Source organism: Ursus arctos, unplaced genomic scaffold (genome assembly GCF_023065955.2).
Source record: "Ursus arctos isolate Adak ecotype North America unplaced genomic scaffold, UrsArc2.0 scaffold_31, whole genome shotgun sequence".
Taxonomy (NCBI): Eukaryota; Metazoa; Chordata; class Mammalia; order Carnivora; family Ursidae; genus Ursus; species Ursus arctos.
The window spans coordinates 2408630-2430455 of NW_026622997.1; the positions used below are offsets into that span (position 1 = coordinate 2408630).

At 44.5% G+C, this 21826-nt stretch overlaps 3 protein-coding genes and 1 long non-coding RNA gene across 4 annotated transcripts; 2 read left to right on the top strand and 2 right to left on the bottom strand.

The window, feature by feature from the left end:
* The first annotated feature begins 645 nt into the window (after positions 1–645).
* On the top strand, positions 646–4816 carry LOC130542245 (uncharacterized). The gene is made up of 2 exons (XR_008956671.1): positions 646–1567; positions 2663–4816. It is a non-coding gene; the product is annotated as an uncharacterized LOC130542245 (long non-coding RNA).
* Positions 4817–6463: 1647 nt separating this feature from the next.
* LOC113249850 (uncharacterized) lies at positions 6464–8386 on the bottom strand. The gene is made up of 2 exons (XM_057304784.1): positions 8375–8386; positions 6464–8231 (listed from the first exon to the last, which is right to left on the bottom strand). Exons 1-2 carry the CDS (start codon positions 8384–8386, stop codon positions 7407–7409), a joined length of 837 nt encoding a protein of 278 aa, XP_057160767.1. The 3' UTR covers positions 6464–7406.
* On the bottom strand, positions 8326–8797 carry LOC113250287 (histone H2A type 1). The gene has a single exon (XM_026491599.3). The coding sequence runs from the start codon at positions 8795–8797 to the stop codon at positions 8405–8407; it is 393 nt and encodes a 130-aa protein (XP_026347384.2). The 3' UTR covers positions 8326–8404.
* Positions 8798–9079: 282 nt separating this feature from the next.
* Positions 9080–9534, top strand: LOC113250284 (histone H2B type 1-J). The gene has a single exon (XM_026491596.4). The coding sequence runs from the start codon at positions 9107–9109 to the stop codon at positions 9485–9487; it is 381 nt and encodes a 126-aa protein (XP_026347381.2). The 5' UTR covers positions 9080–9106; the 3' UTR covers positions 9488–9534.
* The last annotated feature ends 12292 nt before the right edge of the window (positions 9535–21826 follow it).

Here is a 21826-nt window from a genome sequence, read left to right on the forward strand (position 1 = left end):
CCCTCTGCTCTTGATCTTTCTTACACATTCTTGATCTCAGACTTGATCTTTACCTTCCTTACGCTTTGTGCTCCTGCTGAAACATTTCATGTATACGATGGCTTCGGGTATTTGCATTATCTTCTTAGAAGACTTCTCCCAGCACAACTGTCAGAATGGCTACAACCAATGACCCAGGAAACAACAGACGTTGGTGAGGATGCAAAGCAAGGGGGACCCTCTTGTTCTGTGGGTGGGAATGCAGCTGGTGCAGCCGCTCTGCAGAACAGCATGGAGGCTCCTCAAAAAGCTGAAAGTAGAGCTACGCTAGGACCCAGCAATTGCACTCCTGGGTATTTACCCGAAGGACACAAAAATACGGAATCGAAGGGGTACGTGCAGCCCGATGTTTACAGCAGCATTGTCAACAATAGCCAAACTAGGGCAAGCACCCGAATGTCCATCGACTGATGACTGGATAAAGAAGTTGGGGGGCGCCTGGGTGGCTCAGTCGTTAAGCATCTGCCTTCGGCTCAGGGCGTGATCCCGGGGTCCTGGGTTTGAGCCCCACATCAGGCTCCTCCGCTGGGAGCCTGCTTCTTCCTCTCCCATTCCCCCTGCTTGTGTTCCCTCTCTCGCTGGCTGTCTCTCTGTCAAAAAAAAAAAAAAAAGAAGTTGGCATATATACACTATGGAATAGTACTCAGCCTTCAAAAAGTATGAAATCTTGTCATTTGCAGTGATGTGGATGGAACTGGAGGGGATTGTGCTGAGCAAAGTCAGTCAGTCAGAGAAGGACAATTACCATGTGGTTTCACTCATATGTGGAATTTAAGAAACAAAACAGATGAATATGGGGGGGACGGTGAGAGGCAGACAATAAAACAGACTCTTAACTATAAGGAGCAAACAGGGTTGCTGGAGGGGAGGTGTAGGGGAGGGATGGCCCAGTGGCGATGCGCATTAAGGAGGGCCCTTGTGGTGATGGGCACCGGGCGCTGTGTGTAAGTGACGAATCACTAAATTCTAACTCCGGCTACTGATCTAATATTACAGTCTGTGTTAACTGGAATTTAAATAAAAGATTGAAGCACAAACAAACCAAAAAAAGAAATATTTTCCCCAAAAGAACAGCATAATTTACCACCTGGTATTATTCAAATCTCTGCTTAAATACCATCTAGTCAGAATTTTTCCGGGGTCATTGTAGTGGGTTGAATTGTGTCCCTTCTCTCACCCCCAGTTTATGTCTACCTGGTTTCCTCAGAATGTCACTTTATTTAGAAATAAGGTTTTTGCAGATATAATTATTACAGATCTTGAGATGAAATCATGCTGGATTTAGCATGGGCCTTAAATCTAATGACTGGTGTCCTTACAAGGGAAGGGGAGGGCACAGAGATGCACAGGGACGAAGGCTACGTGACGCTCCATGTAGACATTGGAGACAAGCCGCCGCAAGCCAACGTCAGGGATTCCGATCCACCACCAGGAGCCGGCACGAGGCACGGAATTTCTCCCTCAAAGCCGCTAGAAGGAACCAACCCTGGTAACTCCGTCGTCTTGAGCTGCTGGCCTGCAGAACTGGGTAAGAATACATTTCTGTTATCTAAAGCGTCCAGTTGGTGGTAAATTGTGACAAGCAGCCCAGGAAATGAGTATCGGCACCCAAAAGGGAAGACTCACAGCTCGCCTGTCTCTCCACAGTCCACGAACCTGATTTGGTTTTCCTGATGGCACTGATCACAACCTAAAATTTAATAGTTTTTAAGTTTATTTTGTTTCTTGCTGGAACACATATGCTATGAAGGCAAGGAAATTGTCTTGTTCACTTTGTATGTGCGATGTCAGTTGGGTGTGTCCTAGGACAGTCGTTGAAGCATTGAATGACTCCTCTTGAAAATAGGTGATATTTTTCCATTTTATGGAGAATTTTGTAATTTATTACCTTCTTCCTTGAAACTCATGTTTCCAAATTGACGCTACCATATTTTTGAGTCTAAAATGAGTGTAATGTAAAATTAATGTTACAAGTAGAGTTAGCATTTCTTTTTTGAGTGTTTCTTTTGTTAAAAAGAAAACCACGGCCCAAAATGGCTTCACTTAGGTTAAGGCTCCAAGTCAGCAAACCAGGGCTTAATACCTAATTGAACTGCAGTTTCAACCTTCCCCAGAAATGGACATTTTAACCAGTCAGTCAGAAATTTTCTGATAAGCACCAAAGAGGTGATCTGTCTCAGGGACCCCCTTCACCCCCAAAAGGAAGATGAGGTAATCTGCATGACCGGACCCCTGACCTTTCCCCTAAGAGGTGATCTGGCCTGAAACAATCCTTTTTCTTTTGTTTATACTTTCTTGCCTCACCCTTCTAATAAGAAGAATGTTTTATGAAACATTCCGATTTCTACAGCTCCTCAGATGCTGCCCAGTCCGGGAATCAATTAATGAAGTCCGTTAGAGCTTCAAATGGACTTGGTTGAATGTTATTTTTTTAACAGATTATTGGCACATAATGGTCTATTGTGCTTGCCTACTTAGGTGTTTTAGGTTTGATGAAATTCGGTACTAAATGCTGTAGTCACCATGAACGTATGTGCGTTTGACCAAATAGCTCTTCGGAATAAACCCATAGAGATTCATCTTAGCCAAAAAACATTTTTAAAAGATTTTATTTATTTGACAGGGAGAGAGAGCACAAGCCAGGGGAGCAGCAGGCAGAGGGAGAGGGAGAAGCAGGCTCCCCGCTGAGCAAGAGCCCAGCGTGGAGCTCAATTCCAGGACCCTGGGATCATGACTGGGGCCGAAGGCAGATGCTTTACTGACTGAGCCACCCAGGCGCCTCTTGACCACATTTTTGTTGGAGAATCCAGTCTTCTCATCCTGTACCAGATGGACATTCAGAAGAAAAGTGATGCACTCCAGAAGGAAAGTGACGATGTCACCAGCTAGGGCCCAAGACCTGACCTTTGCTGCCCACCTGCCTGTAACCCCTGACGTCTGTCCCACATTTTCCTGTAGCTCTTCTTCCCAGCTGGTCTCTGATCTCACGCAACAGACCTGGGGGGCAGAGTATCCCCTGGCAGAAAGTGAAACTACCCGTCAAGTATTAACAACTGCCCAGACCACCCAGACCAGTTTGAACTTATCCCGACTCCGGCCTGTGCAGGTGGACCACGGAGTGACCCAGGGAGTGACCAACAGTGACCTGTGCCTCATTATCATACTAGAATCTGCCCAAGGAGGAGCACAAGGCTCATTTACATAACACACAATGTGTGTCTAGGCATGTTTCTTTAAGGCGCATGGGCGACCTTACGCCTGCCTCTACATACAATGACGAGTCATCTTCCTACATATTCATCCAAACCCGAAATAAAAGGAACCCGCTCAGCCTTCTTGGGGAGTCACGGCTTTGGAAGTTCTTGTGACCTCCTTATTTGCTGCAGATAAAGTTTCCCTTGTGGGACAACTCACCTGGTGCAGTTTCTTTCTTTTTAAGATTTTATTTATTTGAGAAATAAGGCGGGGGATGGTGGGGAGCAGAGGGAGAGGGACAAGCAGACTCCGTGCTTATCGCGGAGCCAGGGGCTCGATCCCAGCCAGGAGATCATGACCTGAGCTGAAGTCAAGAGCCGGGTGCTTAACCGACTGAGCCACCTGGTGCCATTTCTATCTGTGACTCCCGAGGAATGAACTCCCACATGACTTCCCTTACAACGATATAGGTTTTCTGTGTTTTTTCTGTTTGCTTTTGGATGTCATTCCACATGAGAGCAATCCAGGCCTTCTATTCCCCTTTGATTTGGGTTGCAGCTCACAAATAAATTGATAAGGGAACATACAGGGAAAGGAGCAGAATCCTGGCAAGGCAAGGGCAGGTCTCAGGCTAAAGGAAGGACTGATCATCGTCCTTCCCTCCTCTTTCCTCCGTCCCCTCTCCCCCCAGTTTCCCCAGCATGCCCACATGGTTTTCTTAATGTCTCCCTGCACTATTCTAAAAAGTCAAAAAGCCTATGCAACTTGAAATGAATAGAACATCCAAACTGTGTTTAATGGATAGATAAATGTCTACAAATATAAGAAAAAGTGCTCAATTACATTAACCCAGAAGATTAGATTTAAAATGGGAAAAAAAGCCTTAAAAGTATTGTAAAGAGAGACCTTTCATTTGCTTTAAACTTTTGTTTAGCAATATTCTGTGTATCATTTAGAAATATAATGCAGATTTCAGATTTATTAATACAGACCTACTACTGTACTAACAAATACAAATACTAGCATTAGGTACTGAAAGGTAGCAGAACAGGCCACCCCAAAATATTCCACTCTGGCATAAGGTTGATTTTGAGCTGAAGGCATTTGAGATGAAGCAGACAGAAGAAACGCTCCTTGTCTTCCTGCTTATTTCCCTGAAGCAGGAAGTAGATTTACAAAGCTGTCCCTCCTTCCCTCTCTACCAGGAAGGACAAAGGTTCATTCCAGTGTCAGGGTAGGCAGTTAGTGAGTGCTCTCACAGGATGCCTGGAGGCCAGCAAGGAGGAGGCCACGGGGAAGGTCAGAGGCCTGTACTGGCCGCATCCACGAGCAGCCGGATCCCACCAGACAGGCCCAAGATGGCGGCGCCTCGACAGGAAACCCCTGAGCGAGTGAGGAGGAAAAAGCGGGAAACCCAGCTTCCGGCCCACGTAACAAATACCCCGCCCCCTAGTCCACAGCTGTCAGTAAAAGATAGGAACCCAGCCCCCAGGACGCACAGCTCGCTCTGTTTCGAGCTCACCATGCTCTCACATCTTGAGAGCGTACCTTTGCTTTAATAAACTCCTGCTTGTACCCATCATACACTGTGTTGTGTTTGCTCTTGAATCCTTTCTCTTGAGGAGACCAAGGACCTTCTGCGACATCTTTGATATGGGTTGGGTCCAGACCTCAGGGCCCAGGGTCTCCCAGTTTACCCAGCAACACCCGTAGACGGCTTTAGACTCTTATCAGTGGAGAAGGCACCAACTTATATCTGCCTAACAAACTTTATTTTTGTTTTCCTGGTAGTCTTCCCATAACTGACTTCCCCTCACCTTTTGTCTTTGGCTTATAGTGGCGGAGGGCAGGATGCCCCAAAGATGCGCCACGTTGCCGAGATTATTGAGCTGAAGACAACAAAGACCCTGTGCACTTGAGAGAAACTTTTGTCCCTCCCTTAGCTACAGAGAAGAATCTAAATTGGGTCTTTCCCCAGAAGGGGATTATTAACAGAGATAAATTTTAGCCGAGTGACCCATCTGTATGTCAGGGCAAACATCTAATTACCAAACTTCTGCTCTTCTTATTGCCCCATGAAGTGCATCCCTTTCCTTTGAAATCCCGGCCCCTTCTCCTTAGCTCAGAAGGAGACATATGCCTTCTTTTGCCTGTCTTTGGAATTTCCAGGTCTGTGTGGATTCCCTGTACAAATGCTATTAAATTAGATTTTTCTCCTGTTAATCTTTCTCAGGTCAAGTGGATTCTTGGTCCAGCCGGAAGGACCCTTGAAGGGGACAAGAATTCTTGCTCCCTGACAAGCTGAAGACAGTATTTAAACAGTATTTCTAAGGCACCTCGCGGGTTCCTCGTTGTCCCCAGTGTAGCTCCCATGAGTACACGAGGTACACATGTTAGAAAGGAGACAGCAGGCCCCAAATGGAGTCAGCGGTATAAGCCCCACATCAGCAAACCAAGATTTAATACCTAATCTAGTCCCAGTCTCACTCCGCGACTCCCCCCACCCCCCCCCCCCCAGGAATGTAACCTTTAGCCAATTGCAATTAACCTAGTCTGCTAGTAAAATAATCCACCAATGGGGCCGTCCAATCCCTTTAGAGGGTGACCTTGCCTGAAACAATGCATTCTTTGCTAATAATTTTCTTTTTCTGCCGCCTTTCCACCTTCAAAAGCCTTTTCTTTTCTATAGCTCAGCAGAACTTTCTATGGCTGGACGGGATGCTTCCTGATCCATGAATTATTGAATAAACCCAATTTGACCTTTACCCAGTTGAATTTTTGTTGTTTAACAATGTTAATATTAAAACTTCTGTGTGTTTTTCTTTGGGAAAACTGTCTTTTATTATAGGGATCTCAGCCAAACACTCAGAAGAGTAGAGGAAAAATCATTTTTCTTTCCCTATGATTGGAAGACATACTTAAAGACAACAATTGAATAATGAGTAAAATCATTTGGGTCACAGCTTCTAATATGCCCATCAAAAAGTTAAATATTTTACCACGGGGGGGGGGGTGCATTTGAGTGCCTATCATTGTTAGATACTGTTGTCAGCATTCATTTTTAATCCAAGAAGCCATATTTATACTAGGATTAGAAGCAGGTATATTTTACCTAAAAAAAAGCAGTTATATTTTAAGTACAAAAATAGGAACAAGGGTATGAATATTAATATGACATATTAATAGACTTTAGGTGTTAAAGAAATCCCATATAGGAAGGTGTGCTTTCAGGGAAAAAAATTATAATTAGGTTGAAAAGTCACGGGTAGGTCAACCAAATTTTAGAACACGGATTTTGAACCTGGAGTCCATATATGCCACAATACCGCTGAGGATAAAAATCCGGCCGTGCATGGTTGGGGGGGGCAGTGGTAGTGAGGAGAAACCCCAGGAGTTGGGATGGGGAAAAATATAATTTATCTCTGACTGATCTTTAGCATTTTTCTTTATAATGAATTTAGGCCACAAACCTCAGAACCTGTGAGTATGTCACCCAATGAAAATCACAGATAATCTCATCTCTCATAACAATTGCCAGATTATCTTGAACCGTTATTTGCTCGCTTAATTATTGATGGCAGTCATTAGGCTCGCCAAGATTGTATTATGTAATGTGCTCACTATTGAGGCACACGTGTCAGTCCTATCAAATTTATTCTTAAAAATACAGTGATAATTATGGGATGCATTTTTTGCAATGTTTGCATTTTATGCACTTCAAATATTATTCTGAGAAGGATTTCCATAAATGTCACCAGGCACCCAAGGGTGTCCATGACATTGAAGAAAAAAGCGCTAAGAATGCTTTTTTTTTTTTTTTCTTTTCTTTTTGAGATGACATCAGTTAAAGGAGTTCAGTGAACAGAAAGTAGGAGGCAAGATTCTGTGCTCTGGGCAGTAAAAACCTAGGCAGGGGTTTTCCTTATTTTGTTACAACAGCAACGAAAGTTAGGCGTGGTGCTCATCAACGGACCTTCCTCCTGGGAGGAGAGGCCGGGGGCTGTCAGAGCCCACCACCCGGATACTTCATTCCTAAGCAGCCCTTTGTCAAACCGTACCAGAATCCTCTACTTGAGAGTATCTTCTTTCCTCCACTGGCACCTTTAGGCCTGTAAGGCAGAACAGCCTGTGTGATGAGGGGCCCTTTACGTTTCAATGGCACTAGTTACTAGTTACGGGAAACATCCTTTAAATGTTTTGAGTAGTTTCAGGTGTGACAGAAATTGCCCTGAAGCAACAGCCCCGACGATTTTAGGCTCATCCCAAATGTGAGAAACTTTTCTCGGGCCCCAGAATGGCGTCATACCACCAATGGATCCCAATATTGTATTCATTTGGCAACATCGAGGGTGGTGGTGAGAGCAGTGCCTCAAAGCATGTGTGTTAGGAAAAAATGGATGTGACTCTTGACAGCCTTTGGATGGGGGAAGACTGTCCTGTAATGAAGCTCTCCATTGACCTGTATGGAGCTGGATGTCCTTGGGCATGATGGTGACGCGCTTGGCGTGGATGGCGCACAGGTTGGTGTCCTCGAAGAGCCCCGCCAGGTAGGCCTCGCACGCCTCCTGCAGCGCCATGACGGCCGAGCTCTGGAAGCGCAGGTCGGTCTTGAAGTCCTGCGCGATCTCGCGCACCAGCCGCTGGAACGGCAGCTTGCGGATCAGCAGCTCGGTGGACTTCTGGTAGCGCCGGCTCTCGCGCAGGGCCACCGTGCCGGGCCGGTAGCGGTGCGGCTTCTTGCCGCCGGTGGCCGGCGCGCTCTTGCGGGCCGCCTTGGTGGCTAGCTGCTTGCCACGCCATCTGCTAAACTCAGCCAGGGACGCTTTTATGCACCAGAAAACTTCACTGACAAAAGCTTGTAGCTGGGGGCGCGAACTCACTAGGCAAACAATTAGATTCTGCCCCGTTTGAAAAGGAATTTGCGGTAATTGGGAGAAGGCACCTTGTGTACCTTGTCTATCGTCCACTGCAGGTTTAGGCTTTCGTGCACGGTGTTGCTTTCAACCGGGATAGAGGACAGGTAAGAACGGCGCAATTTCGTACGTTTCATTTTCTCATTCAGTATAGAAACAAATGTTAAGCTCTTTTTCAGAAAATATAGGTGGCCCTGAAAAGAGCCTTTGGTTTGGACTCCGCTTACTCGAGCTACCATAAACGGTCATATGGGCCACTACTTGCCCTTGGCCTTGTGGTGGCTCTCGGTCTTCTTGGGCAGCAGCACGGCCTGGATGTTGGGCAGGACGCCGCCCTGCGCGATGGTGACTTTGCCCAGCAGCTTGTTGAGCTCCTCGTCGTTGCGGATGGCCAGCTGCAGGTGGCGCGGGATGATGCGCGTCTTCTTGTTGTCGCGGGCCGCGTTGCCCGCCAGCTCCAGAATCTCGGCCGTCAGGTACTCCAGCACGGCCGCCAGGTACACGGGCGCGCCGGCCCCGACCCGCTCGGCGTAGTTGCCCTTGCGGAGCAGGCGGTGCACACGGCCCACCGGGAACTGGAGGCCAGCCCGCGAGGAACGCGTTTTCGCCTTGGCGCGAGCCTTGCCACCCTGCTTGCCACGTCCAGACATTATGACTTCAAACGTGTTGAAAGGGTAGGGGTAGCACTTTTTATAGCCCTTATTGGGCTTGAAAAAGAAAATTTTTCATTGGTTAAGATTGCAGCTTTATCTTACCCAATGGAAATGCAACTTTGGAACCCTTGCGTTCTGATTGGGCAGAACTAACGTCTGACGTTGCCCTGACTGGCCACCAATCAGATAGCGGACTGTAATTTACCCCTTATTTGCATAAGAGGTTCTATATAAATGGGACCCATGACGTTTTCCTTCTGCTTTTTTTTTTCTTTTTTTAAAAGGAGTTTTGAGCCGTTGCGAATCATGCCTGAGCCAGCCAAGTCCGCGCCTGCCCCGAAAAAGGGCTCCAAGAAGGCGGTGACCAAGGCGCAAAAGAAGGACGGCAAGAAGCGCAAGCGCAGCCGTAAGGAGAGCTATTCCATCTACGTGTACAAGGTACTGAAGCAGGTGCACCCCGACACCGGCATCTCGTCCAAGGCCATGGGCATCATGAACTCGTTCGTCAACGACATCTTCGAGCGCATCGCGGGCGAGGCGTCGCGCCTGGCGCATTACAACAAGCGCTCGACCATCACGTCCAGGGAGATCCAGACGGCCGTGCGCCTGCTGCTGCCCGGGGAGCTGGCCAAGCACGCCGTGTCCGAGGGCACCAAGGCCGTCACCAAGTACACCAGCGCCAAGTAAATAGTGAGTTGGCTGCAAATCGAAAACTAACGGCTCTTTTCAGAGCCACCTATATTCTCAAGGAGAGAGCTGCTGCTTGCTTTCTGTGCTGGGCTCTTGTAACTGTTACTGTAATCACTGAGCAATGTCAGACTTTTCCTGTCGCGATAACTGAACGACAAACATTACCAGGCCCTGGCAAAGCTCTGGAGCTCCTTTGTGCAAAGTCACAATGCTCTGAGCTTTTCACTGTCCCTTAGGAACTATTAATCTTTAGGATTAAGTAACGCTGGTAAAGAAAGCTAAGCTCGAAGCAAGTTCAAATACTCTTCCAGTTATCTGTCGAGAGTAAAGAGTTGGGCGCGGGTGCAGGGGTTTCGCGGGCAGTTTGAATCTGCCGCGCTTCCTCTCCGCGCCCTGATTGGTAGCCGGCATCTGGGCGCGCCCGCGGGGGTGGATGCGCGGAGACCCGCGGCCGGTCCCGCCCCCTGGCCCAGCACACCGCAGCCCCCGGAGTGAACGTGCCTGGCGGTCCGTGCTGCTTTTCATTCCCCTCGTCTTTAGCGTTCTATCCTTGTGGGAATGATGTTTATAATTTTCCTCTTGGAATTTTCGTTGGAGAGAAAGGAGTTTGGAGGATGTCCTTTTCAGTCTGAGGAGTACCAGTGCTTTATTGCTAATTAGGGCGCCGCTTTCCCTTTGCCATATACCCATATAATGGAAAATACTACAAGGCGAGACCGGACTATGGGGGGGGGGGTCCAATGAAGGCAAAGAAGCTTGATGGCATTTATCCTAGACTCTGCTGGAACAAAAATCAGTGTTTGTTTTAAAGTTCCTTTTGTTGGTATTTTAAATCCTATGTTGGACGTTGCCTGGAACCAGCGAGGAAGATCAAAGAAACTCCGTGTCAGGTTGTAAGTAAGAACCAGTCGCCCAACGATTGTGCGTATTCAGTATCCTGTGTCTCTTAGCTTAAAAGCCTCGATGTGTAAAGCATTTGGAAGCTTCCAGTACGGCTGGTTTGGGGTTTAGGTCATTTTAAATGAATTTAATTTAAATACATTACCTAATTTATCTAAAACGGACCTAAATCTAATACAGTGATAATGCGTAAAACACTATTTTGTTAAATCCAGTGTCAAATGTACAGTTCTTTGTTGACTCAGATCGTACTCCTACGTCAATCTTGCGTGCTCTCCGAAATGTCCTTCCGTTTCTGAGCTGCTTCTAACGGTGTGTCCAGCATTTAGGAACTGCCTCCATACAGTTCCTCATATATGTCGGTTTGAATTGCTATTAACTGGTTTGTTGTATGTTTCCACATAGAAAATGTTCAGTCATGACAGGAAAAACAAAGAAGGAAGAGAAAGTTCTTTCCTTCATCTCCATCCCACACGAATGATAACTGAGTATCTGTAAATAAACAGAACATAAATAATTTTTGTCACTTCTGTGACGTGTCACATGAGCCCCCCGACCCTTTCCAATAGTCCAGGTAGTCCAATAGTCCAGACCTAATCCAAATAGTCAGATGATCATTTCCAAGCTAAATACTTTTTTTGTTGTTTGTCTTATAGGATATAGAAACCAGAATAAAAAGCCAGAATCTGTGGGAAAAGGACAGGGCTTGAGACAGAAGATGAGTCATAGGCAGTAGTCCGTTCCCAGATGAAAATTTGTAAAGACTCGAAAACTACAAAGTTGAAAAGATCCCAGCTAATTCTCCTGTTACTCAGAAAATTAAACTGCCTAAGCCGTAAACAAATCAGGTAAATAAATCGAATTTTCAACTTTGAGGTAATTTGCACCTTGATGGAATCCCCTTGTAAATAAAGCAAGGTTTTAATCCTTTCCTTGAAAAACTCTTATCACTTTAATCCATTGCTAATCAGCTCAGAAGAACTGGTTCAAAACGAAACTAACATGGTATGTCATTGAAAAAAATGTACATTGTGAAATATCATATCACAAAATAAGTAGATATTTGTTGCTCTAAGTACTTACGACTATTTGACAGGTCTTCCCCAGAAATCACAAACTAGAATGATGCCTAGAACGTCGTGTTAGAACTAGTTGGTTGTACATATCTTGTTTTCCAGCGATATCAAATGATTATATTTCATTTTTCTACTGTGTACATATTTCTTTTTAAACTAATCTCCAACAGTTGTTGAAATCAAGGCACCCCTTCCCCAGGGAGTTAATAGAGCCCCACTGACAAAGTCTATGGAGAGATCAGTGGCCCTATATCTAGAGATCATGCAGGTATCTACTTCCGTTATACCTTTGGTATGTTAAAGTTAATTCCATTGTAATGTAACTTTGGTTAATTTTATTTTCAAGTTTTGATAATATATGGTAAATTTCCAATTAGTAATAACTATATTTACAAACTGTCCATTGATTTGCATGAATTCTCCTAAGCTTTAATTTCGAAGTGTCACTTTTCTTGGTATTGCCCCCAAATGCTGGACGTGCGGCTCTCTTAAGCGTTTGTATTCATGACATGAAGGCACATTTGCATCCTGCACATAAATGTAGAGCGGAATTTTTGAATTTTAATAATAAAGAAAGGATTCCTTATTATTATATATTATATATGTATATATATTATATATAATAAAGAAGAACTTGTTTTGCACATTATTCATATGTGTTCTAGGCTGTGTAAATGCATCTGTTCTCACTTACTGTGGAAACTATACTACACACCGGACACTGGGAAACCCGACGAACACGTTGCTTGTGCTCCTGCTGTTCCTCGCACACCGTGGGATCTAGAGCTATGGTGCTTAGGTCAGCGTTTGATTGGCACATGGAAGCGACGTATCCCAGGCCCAGCCTGAGCAAGGACGGAAGGGAGAAAATAAGTGTTGGAGCAAGTAGCCCACTCTCCAGTTATTTCTACGTCCGAAACATAGTTATGCTTTTTATTTTTAATAACATGAGGAGTTTCCTATAAATTGTTGATTGAGAAAGACTATCCAGGTTGGAAACTAGGCCGTGGCACTTAAAATTTGCATTTACACATGACTTTAATTTCTCTAGCTTTTTTCCTCATTTAAAAAGGGGGTCTAGTAATGCTTCTGGTGAGTTCCCATTTTTCTTGTGCCTAGAACAACGCCTCGCATGTGGCAAGTATTCAACCTGTGTGATGTGACTTAGCAGCGGTATCAGAAACAGTGAGGACAACGTACCACTCAGGGTACAAAGACGAGGGCAAGAGAGGGGAATTGCTGCCCGTGGGAGGAGCATTGCATCTCACCGGTTACTTTTGCTGGAAAGAGAAGTGATCTAAGATACCGACCTAAACGGATTCATGTGTGTGGCTGATTCGTCTGGGGAGGAAAGATGGGAAGGGGCAAAAGTGGAGGAGGTTTGTTGACAAGTTTTGGAGAAGAGTGAGATGGATGAACTCAGAATGGTGCAGAGTATAGGAATAATGTTGGCCCACGCCAGTGCCAACCACGAAGTCCAGGCTTCCAAGGACGCTTTCGGTAACCAGGCAGACAACACCAACCGCATGCATGTCGCCAAGTTTCTTTTCTCAGCGCCCTTCTTACTGCCCCGGCAGTTTGTAAGCGAGGCGGCGAAGTGGTGCTAGGACAGGGTGCACGGGAGCGCTTCATACACACTTAGCTCGGCAGAGCTGACCCGGAGGCGGACGCTGCCAAGTCACGTATCCTAGGACAAGTCTTCCTGGCTCCATTTTGTCCTGGATGAGGCAGATACGGACTTCACTGAGATAGACAATTATTCTAGATTTGGGGTGTTTCGCTCTCAGGCCGTTGCTAGCAAGCTTATCTATGAACTTATTGAATGCTTTATACCTCCTGTCTCACAACACCGTTTTGACCCGTTTCAGTACATTATAGAGAAGAGGAGGCAATGCGAAGACGGCCACGGGACTCACTACTCTAACGTGTAGCACAGCCTTCATGACGGCGGCCTTGTCAATTACTGGGAGGCTCAGGGAAAGCGGCATCTGGGAGTTTGGCAAGTCACTGGAGTTCTGTTCATCTGGGTAATGTATAGGGACTGAAGAGCAACAAAGAATAGCCCTAATTTCTGCCATTGCCAAAACACACTGGTTAAAGAAGAGAGAGGCAGAATTGGAGGGTCCGTCTGCTGCGAGGCTTAATCACCAGCTCAAACGACCTTCACTTTCCATCCTTGGATCTCAGGGCTTACTCTGTTGAGTTTATTGGCTTTTTGGTTTTTGTTTTTACAAGTTGTGGTATTCAAAGGAGGAATGCCTCTGCCAGTGGACGCTGAGATGACACTATTCAATTTTATTGACTTACCAAAAATGGTTCGTTTTTTTATGTAAAGTTAAAGCAATTTTAATTCGATTCACTAGCTGGCTTAAGACATACGTGGTAAGTTTTGATTTGGGGGATTTTGGCCTTTGGATTCCTCTGTTGCTCAAACTTCTCTAAGTTTTTAATTTCCTTCTTCCTCTTGCACTTTCTCTTTCTAGGAGACGGGCCGATAACTGGAACAGAGGCAGTTTGCATGTTCTTTAAAAGGCTGTCATAAAAAATACACAATGAAAGCCAGTCCACTTAGTCTCAGAAATCTTCAAATACAAGTTAAACTACACTAATGTAAGTTACTATAACATTGATAAATACACAAATAAAGTTTCAATAATTCTTAAGAATTGGTCACCTGGTGAAATGGTTTTTAGATAACTGAGTTGAGAAAAATTGTCCTTTCTACCCATATTTGTCTATTTAACCTGATCACTGGTTTTTCTTTCCTTCTCCCTTAGCATTTTATTTAGGGTGTCTTGGTGTCACATAACTCTGCAAGTTACACAATATATAGATGGCCTCACAATAGAACCAGAAGAGCAGTGGATTCCAGATTATGAGCTATTTTCTATAGCTAAAAAGATTTTGCATGCTCTTAAAATTAGGACTGAGACACGCAAAATGGCAAATCATCATTGTTATGGAGAAGCAGTATGTGGAAAAGAGTGTATTTTGGTTTTTGGCCATCGTTTATTTCTTGATTTACAAAAATTAATTGAATTTCTGTATAACAACAAACTTTTTCAGAAATTATTAAATATATATATAGAACCACATAATAGCTGGGGTGCCTGGGTGGCACAGTCGTTAAGCGTCTGCCTTGGGCTCAGGGCATGATCCCGGCGTTATGGGATCGAGCCCCACATCAGGCACCTCTGCTATGAGCCTGCTTCTTCCTCTCCCACTCCCCCTGCTTGTGTTTCCTCTCTTGCTGGCTGTCTCTGTCGACTAAATAAATAAAATCTTAAAAAAACAAACAAACCACATAATAGCTGCATTGTATGATTAAGAAGAAATCCAATGCTATCAGACTCTTATTTAAAGGTATTAAATGAAAAGATGTAATGTGTTCATGGACAGGAAATATTCAATAGCATAAAGATGTCAATTCTTCTAAAATCAGTATAATTATTCAAGGAAATTCCAGTCAAAACCGTAATGTTAGTTTTGGAATTTGGAAGTTAATTCTAACGTTTATTTGAAAAGCAAAGTGATAAAAAAAAAATCCAAGAAACCCAGTGAGAGGTTGAACATGGTTTAGTGATAAAAGACTTATATAATACTATGTCGTACTGCACAGAGATGGAAACACTTACCAACTGAATTCAATAGAAAGCCAAGGATCACATCTAATTTTTTGTTGAAACTTCACAAAAGAGAGGTGAGATTTCAGGTTAGTGAGGAAGAGTTGGGCTGCTCAAAAAAATTGATTGGGGCAACTGGTTATGGGGTGGTTGTTGGAGGAAGACCCCTAAATGTACATAGAAAACCACTAAGGTCTTTGGAAGATAAAATAGGAAAATATGGCTATAGAGAAGGCTTTTCAAACAAGAAACAAAGGCACTAGCCACGAAGAAGAGTGCCACATTATACCTCATTAAAAGAGACGTTTTCTCTTAAGCTATTTTGCAACATCAAGACTTCTAGGTTCTTTCTTCCTTAATTTGGGAAGGAGAAAATATTAGTGAGTGTCAGTTGAAAGTGGAGAAGGGATTGAAAAGTCTGTTTCTACTGAAATCTGACCTTGACCTCACCTGAGGTCAGATTTTTAGGTTCAAGCCTTTTCTTCTTCTCTCTTTCTTTCTGGTTCCTAATTCAGAATAATAAAGTGTTAAGATATCTTTCCTATTTTGCCTATAGATATAGAAAACAAGTTTGTTTGCTTATTGTGTAAAAAACTAAGGTTTTCAGAGAAGTGTTTCAATTATAAACTTAAAGATGCTAACTTCTATGTGACTGAAATATGAACAGAAACTATCAGTATGATATTACTTTTGCTTTTTAGAAAACTTCTCCCCAGGACTTGTCACAGAAAGGCTCTACAAGCAATGACAATCCATGAACAATGAGAATTGTCATCACCCAGATCATCGTTTATCAATCCTTTTCCAAAGAGCAAACTTGACTATTTGGAGATTTGGTTAAGTGTTATGAATTAAAACAGATTTGGGAGACATAGCAACCGATGGAATCCAAATTCAGATAAAATCATTGTAGAAAAGTATATGAGGCACCTGAGGGTTGTGGTGTTTTGTTTTAAAGCGCTAGATATTGGCTGATGTCGCAAATGATCCCTTCTGAGTTTTTTTTTTTTTTTTTCTGTGCGAGAATCTTGTATTTTGTTTACCTCTGTATCTGTTGGGACATTTGTGACAATACTCAAGACTGAAATGACGAGCTTGTGTCCCCCTCCCGCCTGATGAAGCCCGGAGAGTGCAACAGTGTGGGCAAGATGCTGGTAATTCCTGGAGATTCGGGGAGTGCTTCAATACGGCCCCAGTCCCTTCCCTGCCTGCCTCCCCTGCACCTCCACCCCCCCTCCAAAAAAAGTTTTTTAAGAGGTCGGCCCAGTTAACGAATCTGTTTCTCTTTTGTCAACAAAGGGTGACACAGGAATCAAGAGACAGAGAAATTCCGGCGACTGAGTTGAGGGGACAGGAAGAGGGGGGCCGCAGGAAGGGCCCCCCAGCCGAGTCTCCGCCTTCCAGCCCACCTGCGGGAGCGCGTCACACGCTATCGCCATCTGCTGGCAGTCTGGGGTAATGCAGCTCAAACTTAGTTTTGTTGTCTGGTGTCTGTTAGGCAGTCCCTTGCGAGGGTTTCATAATTGCATACATAAAGAACACAAGAAGCAAACACAAGAGGCAATCCTGCTCCCAACATAGACCTCCACCGCCCAGCAACCCCATCAGTAATAGGGAACCTGTTTATTAGTTTATTAGTTTCGTGTGTAGCCGTCTGGAACTTCTTTATACAAACACAGAAACGTGGACTCTCCCCCCTCCAACCTCCCCCAACACACGCACTTTAAATGGCCAATGGTGATGTTCTCACGGTTCTACCTATTGCTTTTCTCATTACCTAGCTTGGAACCCTTTCTTTTCTTTTTTCTTTTCTTTTCTTTTTTTTTTTTTTTTTTTTTAAGATTTTATTTATTTGACAGCACAAGTAGGGGGAGCAGGAGAAGGAGAAGCCAACTCCCTGCTGGGCAGGAGCCCGATGTGGGGCTAGATTCCAGGACCCCGGGATCATGACCTGAGCGGAAGGCAGAAGCCCAACCCACAAAGGCACCCAGGCGCCCCAGACCCTTTCCTTAGTAACTAGAGCGGCAGAAACTTGTGCGCAGGTGCGCCCTAGCTAGTAACTGAGGAAGGAAATAACATCCAGCACTCACCTCTGCTCCTGAGTGGGGCCTTCGTTAACAGTCATGTTTATCACTGAGCGACCCCACCCTAATTTTCTATTCCTTCTTACCTTCTATTTGTCGCCGTAATATGTACCAGGATTTGACACGCTGTATGTTTTACCTGTTCTTTGGCTTCTCATCACCCTAACACCCTCTCCACTAGAATGTAAATCCCTTGAGAGCTGTATTTTTCTGTTTTAGTCTATTTTGCTCACTACTGTGTTTCCCAGCTTTTAGAGCAGAGCCAGGCTCAGAGTACATCTCTGAGTAAATGAGTGAGGTCATCTTCCTTGGATCCACTGTTGCCAAATGGGAGACCCTTGATGAATTTTCACTTCTTTTGCTGGATGATCCAATGATCAAAGACAAATTGTCCCTTCCCAGCATTCTCTGAGCACTCCCGGTTGAGTTCCCAGTTTCCCTCCTGCAAAAACCTTCGGTTTTGTTAAAACTCTGATTTCCTCTAGTTCCTGATGTTCCTCATTAATGGTGATTGGCACAGGCGTTATTTTTATATACCAAATAAGGCAATGAACACATTGCGTCACTTCCAGATACTCTGCGCTTCTCTGAGTCTCAGACTCAGGGCCCTTCCTTCATTAGGGAAGACACGAAGTCTGTCGGTTTCAATGGGAAATTCCAAATCCCCTTCTCTGAGAGCGCTGCCTGCTGGATTTCCATTTCTCCCGGAAGAGAAACCCTGGTCTCTAAGGACTTCTCCCCCAGAGCCCCAGGCTTCCATCCCACCCTGCACCTACGGTGACCAACGCCCCAGGGCGCTTCTGTCCAGCCTTTCCCTGCTCCTCCAGCCGCGGGACCTGGTGGCCTCCTGGGTGGGCGCGGTTAATGCGCGCCCTTGCCGAGGCTTTTTCCTTCTGTTTCACTTACCTCCAACTCCCTGCCTTCTGAAATTTCCATCAGTCTTCCACTGGAGTAGGCCATCCTGTCCAACAGAGGAAGGCACACGTGACTGCCACACCTGTCTCCAGCCCTAACTTCTCCTTTAAATCCGCACTAGCTACCGCGTGGCCTGAGACACTCTTCAAAGTACCACCAAAACCACCGCCCATTCGGGGCTGCGTGTCAGGGAACCAGAAAAGGAGTCACTCACCTTGTTTTATTTAATCCAGTTTATTATTTTTTTTTCACAAACATATACTATTATCCTCATCTTAGAGATGGAGCTGAGGCTCGGGCTGGGGAGGGGGGCGTGTGGAATAGCTTCCTAAAGTCACGTGGCTGATACGTGGCAAAGTCAGTGCTGACGGGCAACACGTGTTACACCAAAACCCATGCTCTTTCTCCACCCCGGTCCATGGCCCCCCGCCTTCCTTCCCCACGCGCGCTCGCAGCTCACTGAACATCTCGACACAGCTGTGGGTTTCTTCATCCACCAGAAAGACGTCCCCACCTCCAGTGGCTTGACAGATCTTCCAGATTTTGCTCCTGTGCGTTCCCTTTCTTTTCCTTCCTTCCTTCCTCCAGCTGTGGCACAGTGTTGTGGAGGAAATGCTGTGTCACACGCAGCTCAGCTCTGACTCCAGACGCTGAGAGAAGGCTCCTGGCCCCACATGTGGGGCCCTTCCATGTTGGGCTGTGCTCTGCTTTCTCCACCTCTAGTGGCCCTTCCTGATGGCCCGCAGCTAAAGAAAGAGACTTCAAAGCTCAGTTTGGCCATGTGTCGGAGTGCTGACAATACCGACTCCATCTTCTTCCGGTTTGCAGGATGGCCTCTCTGGGGGCTATGTGTTCCCAGCCCTTGGAGATTCATAGACATACTTTAGGAATGCCTGCCAAGGGCCGGGTGTGGGAGGCTTGCTGTGGCCTCCCATGAGTCTGTTAAAGATAACACAGTCTTTCCCCTTCCTGACACAGGTGGGACGCAAGATGTAATTAAAGGTTAGCTGTCAATCAGGTGCAGGCAAGCCCTTGGAGAGGCATGCGGCCCCTTTGATCCCACTACTGTGCCCTTCTGTGGGGCCCCTTGCTCTATCAAATCTGGGGACTACTGTCTGGACTTTCCGGAGAATAGCCATGCAGCTGCCCTGTCTCATTTTCCAGCAGATTGTCCCTGTCAGTGTTACCCTGAGTAAAGCTCTGTGTAAACGGTCCGGAGCCCCCTGCTTAGTTTTCCAGTCTCAGCTCAAGGGCACACTTTACTGTCCCTCCCCCCCCCCCCCCCCCCCACCTAACAGGCATGTAACTCCTTGGCCCCAAGTTCTTCAGAAGATCTTCCATCCTTTTGACCTGCATTTCAAACCATGACTCAACACCCATCTACAATTTCTCTGCTCATTTAAAAAAAACAAATCATTTCTATCATGGATGAAGGTTTCATACCCAATTACTAAACAGGAGCTTTCCTCAGAGAGAAATTCCCAATCCCATGTCTTTGGCCCCTCTGCTCTGTTCTTGCTTCAGCCTTAACCTCCCATGCTCATTCTGGATTCCTTTGATCTGATAGTGTGTTTTTCTCTACCCCTCCCCCCCGGTCTTTCTTTAAACTTGTTTTGTGTTTTTGTGCTTTTTGGGGGGTTTTGGGAGGAGGATGGCTTCTGTTTTGAACATTTCTCATCTCCTCAAGAGCAGTAACTATCACACTGTAACCTTGCACACGTTCCGACACCTAACATGTGGATTTCAGAATTTGGTGATTTGTCTTGGGAGAGTGGAAAGAACCGGTTTTTTTCTTTGGACCAACTTTTTATAGATGTCAAGATAGGAAAGGAAAAAACAATTTATATCTTTCATTTTCCCTAATTGACAGCTTCCTCTGTTCAGGCCTTTGCAATGCTTTGTACCAAAGAGGTTTGTCTTGGTATGTTTCCTGCTGGAAACAAAATGTGACTTCTCAATTAAAAATTCCAAAAGCGTACTGGCATGATCTTAAATGTTGTCCATATGATGCATATCAAATTAATTATTTTCTAGGACTAGATTGTTGCTTTGCAATCCATTCTACTTATCTGGTAAGCAAAAGATATTGGAATTAAATCCTACAGGATTTTGGTTTTGCATGTCTAGTACTTCTTGATACTCATTTCTTTCCACAAAACCTGCCCTTGGATTAAGCCCCATTTGCTTTATTTAGTCAGTTCCACACCTGTCCTACAAGAGCCTGGATAATCGAGAATAACTTTAATAGTGTATAATGGTGTGTGGGGGGGTGTGGGTGGCTCAGTCGGTTAAGCGTCTGCCTTTGGCTCCGGTCATGATCCCAGGGTCCTGGGATCGAGCCCTGAGTTGGGCTTCCTGCGCAGCGAGGAGTCTGCCTCTCCTTCTCCCCAGCTTGTGCTCTCTCTCTCTGTCAAATAAATAAAATCTTTTTAAAAAATAGTGTATAATGGTACAATAAATAGTAACTGTTGAATAAGTGCCTATTTGTCAAGAACTGATTCAGGCATCTAATAGAAGAGACCAAAGGTGCTTTTACACTTAATCCCAACAATCAGGAACAAAGTGATGTGTTCAGGGCCTTCCTCCACACCATAGGCCCCGGCTCTGGGGAGCTAGTGCTGCTGTCCCACTCGTTCCCATGGGAGCAGAAAGGCCTCCTGAACGTAAGAGTAGGACCAGACCCTCCACACTACTTCTGTAAACCCAAAAACCATCCTGCCAGTTTCATTCCGTTCCATTCTGATCATAGGGCAGGTCAGCAGTGTAACACTGTGTTTGGGCTTTCCAGCATTATTTGATTCAAATACCATTTTAAAATATTTTTATTTATATGCTTGATTGAAAAGTCCATCTTATGTAAAATATTAAGTTGACGACTAACAAACCATAATATCTTTGAATTTATGTTTACATTATTTATGTTACAAAGTCAATACTCTGAAGTTTGTAGATTTGAATTCTAAAATTTCGTTATTGATTTAAAATAATAAATACATGTTAAAATATTTGATTGACTCCTAACGACCTGGAAGTTATGGTGACATCTTATTAGGGCTAAAGTGTTAATTTGTACTTTAAGAATGCTTACAAGACAATTTCAGGAAATGCTAACAATTTAAAATTTAATGTCCTGGGTTACTTTTCAGTTGCTTTTAGTTTTTTGGGGTATTATAAGCTCTATGAATATTTTTATGTATGTCTTTTGGTGAACTTATGCATTCATTAATTTCAGGCATATAGTTAGGAGTAGAATTGACAGTTTTCAAAGTAGTCATATTTTTACTTTTCATAAACACTGACAAATATTTTTCCAAATTGAGAAACCAGTCTTCTGTGAGCAATATAAAATGATTTTATTTACTTCATATCTTTGCCTTTATAACTTGTTAGCTTGTTGATTTTTGTCCTTCTGGGCAGATGTGCAGTGATATTTCATTGTTTTAATTTGAATTTTCAGTTCCTTTATGAGTAATGATGTTGTATAACTTTTCATATGCTTCCTGTACCTTGAATGTCATTAGCAGAGGAGATGAGTATTTTTGAGTATTTTTGAGTATTTTTTATTGGGTTATTTAACATTTCTTTCTTGATTTTTAAGAGTCTTTTCCATATGGATATTTCCACATGGACACATCATTGACCCGACACAATTTATTAAAAAGACAACCCTTTGTCCATTGCACATGCCCATTTGTTTGTCACAAATCAGGAGACTATATACATGTGGGTATATTTTTA